The following is a 5,258-nucleotide window of genomic DNA, read 5'->3' as shown; positions in this document are numbered from 1 at the left end:
CCGTGCTGCCCATAAAAAGAATGGCAGACTGCCACGTGCAGTGCCTGACTTGGATGTGTCTGAAGTCTTGGAGCTTGACTTCCCTACGTCATCCTACAAATGAGTCTTGGAGGTTTAGCCTAGCGGGGGAGTGTAGCTACATCATATACCCTAGACCAGCGCAGCGGTCCTCTTCTAGGGAGTGATCCTCTGCGTCCGAGCGCTGAGCTTTGGGAGGGACGGTCATGGAGCTGTGAGGGAAGGGGGACACCAACCTAGCCAGCCAGATCAGCCGAATCAACCCTCGCGATCAATGGGGTGACAGATGTCGCAAGCCAGATCGCCCTAACACGGAGACAAGGTGATGGCATAAGAACTCAATGTTTTGCCAAGGATCCATAAAATCCCTAGTACAGAAGGTGGCTATTCAGCCCATCAAGTCTGCATAAACATCCAAGACGAAGAGATCAGCCATGATCTGATTGAATGGCATAGCAGACTGGAGGGGCAGAATTGCTTAATTATGCTCCTAATTACTATGTTCCTACTGAGGAACCCGCACTGTGCAGATGGAGGCCATTCGGGCCATCAAGTCTGCACCGACCACCCAAGCCCACTTCCCCACCCTATGCTTATAACCCTTTAACGTAACCTACACATCTCTGGGCACTAAGGGACAGTTTAGTATGGCCAATCCACCCAGCCTGCACATCTTTGAACTGTGGGTGGAAACCGGAGCACCCGAAGGAAACCCACACAGACACGGGCAGAAAGTGCAAACTCCACACTGTCACGCAAGGCCGAAATTGAATGTGGGTCCTTGGCGCTTTGAGGCAGCAGTGCTAACCAATGTGCCGTCATGCTTGTCTATATCCCGCACCAAGATTCCCAGTACTCTATTTGAAAACCTTGGAGAACACTCCCTTGTGTTGTGCTATTTTTACTCCTCTCCTGCTCATAGACTCATCCGCAGCCAGGTTTAAACCCTGCTGCAGCCAACTTGTCTTTAGGAGTTACAGACTGGGTTTAAAGGAGACTGTCCGTCATGTTAATAGGGAGCTTTGCTTAAACTTTCAATGCTGTGATATTCACCTCTATGTAATACTGCCTTTCTCTCACTCTCCAGCAATAGAAACTTTCAAAAGTTACCAGTGCCATGCAGATCACAATGCTAAGACAGTGTGGAAGGATAGGAGTTTGCATATGTTTTTTGGTAGGCCACAATTGATTATTATTAGATTAACCTTTTAATGTAATTTGTGTCTAAAATAAATGCTTAACTATTTGCATCAAAGGCCTTGGGCAGGATTTACCGGCTGTTAACACCATTGGGATATTCCGGTCTCACACCGGCGCACAGCATTGACAACAGTGGGACCAGTAAATCCTGCTGCTGGGCCGCCTCCGCCGCCGAAAAACACATGGCGGGTTGGTCGGTAAATCATAGAATCATAGAATTTACAGTGCAGCAGGAGGCCATTCGGCCCATTGAGTCTGCACCGGCTCTTGGAAAGAGCACCCTACCCAAGGTCAACACCTCCACCCTATCCCCATAACCCAGTAACCCCACCCAACACCAAGGGCAATTTTGGACACTAAGGGCAATTTATCATGGCCAATCCACCTAACCTGCACATCTTTGGACTGTGGGAGGAAACCGGAGCACCCGGAGAAAACCCACGCAGACACGGGAAGAACGTGCAGACTCCGCACAGACAGTGACCCAAGCCGGAATCGAACCTGGGACCCTGGAGCTGTGAAGCAATTGTGCTAACCACTATGTTACTGTGCTGCCCACACAATGCTACTGTGCTGCCCACACAATGCTACCGTGCTGCCCACTGATCCCGCCCCATGATTATTTGCTGTTAAATTATACGGTGAAGGTAAATTATGTGTATGCACATCAGGGAAGAATTTCCTCCCATTTATGTCAGTAATATCAGAACAATCAGAGTGGAATCAGCCAAACCAATGCAAAAGATTTGGGAGTTTTGAATGAAGCTATAATAAATAAAGATTTATTAATGACTAATATTGGGTCAATAATGCGAGAATAGTGTCCTCAATTATTTCTACAGATTCAGCACTGTCCCAAGTGCCCAAAGAGCACAAAATACACCAGGACCAGTATAAAAACTGTGCCATGAAAATTATTCAAATTAGGGAAGCTGACTATCTGCGGAGCAGTTCAGCTGCATGGAAATGGTTATTGAAGGGGAAGGCTTCAATTTAAAAAAAAAAGATTTCCCTCCTTTATTCCCCAGTCCAAGTCTCCCTGTATAATAATCCAGCAGTTCAAAGAACAGTACACAAATCTTCGATGGCTGCTGCACCATATTTCTCCACCTGCAGATAAATCTCGATAAACTGTATCAGAAATATGCTCAAATGAGCAGCTCTTATGTTAATGAGTGAAATCAAACCTTTGTTTGCCTGCGTATACAATGCTAGAAGCATGTTTGGAATAAAATTTGGAGAAGTGCTCATGGAAGCTCTCTACCACAGGCTGGGCTTTACACACTGCTGGTGGCTTTACAGAAAGTCAGTGCTCCATTGCACATGACTTTTCATCCATTAATGGCAATGTAAATTAAAAACAGCATGGGAGGGGAGCATGATTTTCTGACAATTCAATCACTTCATCCAAGGGCTTGCCAGTCACCCAGGGTCTCAGAAAGTTCTGCCCCAATTAAGTGATTTTAGTAATGTTAAAGGAAATTCTTATAAACAGCAGTTCACTGGTGGCACTGAAGGAATTTGTGTAAGCAATCTGAAAAAATGTGGTGGTCTTTGAGTGAATACAAGAGACATTCCATTTGCTTGAAGTTCTTGATTTGGTTTTTATTGTTTATACAATTGAAAAGTGTTCCGTCAGATAAATTTTGATTTAAAAAATCTCAATCTTTTTTGTAAGATGTGTTTCATTCAACATCATTGGTTAACTAACTATAAAATCTTCTATTTACAAACAGAGAAACACGTACTGTTGTGACAAGTGTGTTACACTAACATAAAATGGTGAAGACAAGTAGCCAGGAATACATTAATTCTGAACCAAGCTCTCTGACACTTTATATAAAACATTGATTCTAGTCCAATTGCCTTTAAGGCATATCTTATAAACCATTTTTTACATACTACATACTGAATCATTATGTCTTCCTTGCGCCAATAAAGTGGAAAGTTCAGAAATATACCGGATGGCACAGTGCAGAGTCTGAATTTTAGTGAGAGTCTGACCTCTTTGGCTGTAGATGGGTGGTAGAAAACTCCGCAGAGTGTGAAGAGCACTAGCAAGCCTCCTCATTCTCAGCTTTTCCCTCTCACTTGCTTTCATCCTGCGTTTACCTGACATTTTTGTTTTGCCCAGCCTCCGGGATGATGTGCAACTCTCTTCAATGGCACAGGTTTGCGGAGAGGATGGCAAGAAATTAACATCTTCTGGTGGACCGCTTGTCACGTCTGCAAGATCAGGGAGAGAGGAATAGAAGGATTCGAAAGATGATGCTGGTGACAAACTGTGAGGCGACGGAATTTGGCTTGGCTCAAACTTGTCTGCTTCAACTTTCCAGCTAAAGTCGGAAACCATTTCCACATTAATCAGTCCAAAACTGTGATCCATTTCCAACAGAGTTTTCAGAAGATTGTCCATCGTGGACATTGAAGATCTTAGCCAATAGTCAGAGCCTGTAGATAGAGTGAATGACTGAAAGCATGACTAGAAGACTGTGTTTTATAGAGAGTGGAGAAGTGACAGCTTGTAGATTCACAGCTGAGGAGGCAAGTTCAAAGAAGAGTGAAAGTGTTGAGTTTTAAAATGCAAACCAACTTCAAGCACTTTGCCTAACACACTTCATCCATTGTCACCTCTCAATATAGTGCCTCAGATGTCCAGAAATAATTCTCTAAGAGAGGATCACAAAGCTGTGGTAAAATGTGTATAAATGTATAGATGCATTAATGAAAGAATGCGAGGAAGACATATCAGTAAATCTTGAGAAAAAGAGTATGAACTGAATAATCCAGGCTTTCTTGTTACAAAACCCATGTTTCAACTTAATTACACATTTAAATATCTCAACTGGAATTTTTGTAATGCATGTCTCTAAAATCTTTATCCACAGCAAATTAAGGAGTGTGAAGAACGCTTTAATATTTCTTGTACTATGATTAAAATGTTCTTTAACATTTTGTTTACTCATAATAAATAAGTAAAAAAACAAGAAAGTCAAAAATGTAAACACGTTTGTCGGTTCAGTGAAACTTATCCCTCTAGTATTCTAATTTTCCAGTTTTAGCATCAAAATACATTTTGGCGCTTTGTCACAACTTACATCTGAAAACAAAGTACAACTGGTTCAAACCTAAAGAATCAGGGGTTGGATTCTCCAATAATGGGGCTATGTCCCCACTCCAGCGTCAAAATGCTGGCGTTTCGCCCTGGGCTTTCCATAAGAAAGTCCTGAGCGATTCTCCTACCTGCAGGGGGCTTGCAGGGTCCCAGTGCGCTTCTCGCAGCTCTGGCTGTGGATATGGGGCCCCACACTTCCGGTTGGGAGTCCGTGCAAACGCATGGCGGCGGCCTACAGCGGCCGCCCCGTGGGACATGGCAAACTCGGACCGCGAGCGGCATCAAAAATGTAGGCACCCCCCCCCGGGATTGCACGGACCCGTGGGTCTGTGACGCCCAATCGCTCCCCTGGCCATCCATGAGGCCCCCCAGTAATTGATCCCCCTGCTCCCCCCACCAGGGCAGCCGTAGACTGAGTCCCCAGCCGCCATCCGAGGTTCCCGACGGCCGACAGGTGGTTAGAACCATGCCGTCGGGAACTCGGCGTGGAGAATCAAGGGGGGGTGGTTGGCTTCTGTCAATGGCCCCCTATCCGCGCCACATAGTTAACGCGCGAGAGACTCCCAAGCGATTCTCCGTTGTCCCCGGAGAATCGCGGGAGCGGCGCCGGTCCCGATTTCCGGGTAAACGGCCATTCTCCGCCCCCGCGCGGAATACGATTTTGGCACGGAGGCTCAGAGAATCCAGCCCCCGGACTGTCCCATACAAAAGCAGACCATTTAGTCATTCAATGCTGTAATATTGTTTTTTCCACAAGAACGAATTAGTCTTAATCCCAGACTCCATACCCTTTCATGTACTTCTTTTCCAAGTAACTGTTTAATTCCCTTTTAAAAATACTTAGGGTGACTTGAGGTAATTTAATTCCACCTGTTTAATTCAACCAAAACTATAATCCCCAAATCAACTTTCTCTGTGAGAGCAA

At 45.0% G+C, this 5,258-nt stretch overlaps 1 protein-coding gene across 1 annotated transcript; it reads right to left on the bottom strand.

Moving 5' to 3' along the window:
- Positions 1-3,112: 3,112 nt before the first annotated feature.
- Positions 3,113-3,634, bottom strand: msgn1 (mesogenin 1). The gene has a single exon (XM_072500544.1). It carries the CDS (start codon positions 3,632-3,634, stop codon positions 3,113-3,115), a length of 522 nt encoding a protein of 173 aa, XP_072356645.1.
- Between the last annotated feature and the right edge of the window lie 1,624 nt (positions 3,635-5,258).

The sequence above is a fragment of the Scyliorhinus torazame genome, chromosome 4 (genome assembly GCF_047496885.1).
Source record: "Scyliorhinus torazame isolate Kashiwa2021f chromosome 4, sScyTor2.1, whole genome shotgun sequence".
In the NCBI taxonomy this organism is placed as follows: Eukaryota; Metazoa; Chordata; class Chondrichthyes; order Carcharhiniformes; family Scyliorhinidae; genus Scyliorhinus; species Scyliorhinus torazame.
The sequence above is the reverse complement of the archived record's forward strand: the minus strand, read 5'-3'. Positions and strand labels throughout refer to the sequence as shown.

Bases quoted from the DNA above. Each gene is read 5' to 3' on its own strand.
- msgn1 (XM_072500544.1), bottom strand. From the start codon at position 3,634: ATGGACAATCTTCTGAAAACTCTGTTGGAAATGGATCACAGTTTTGGA.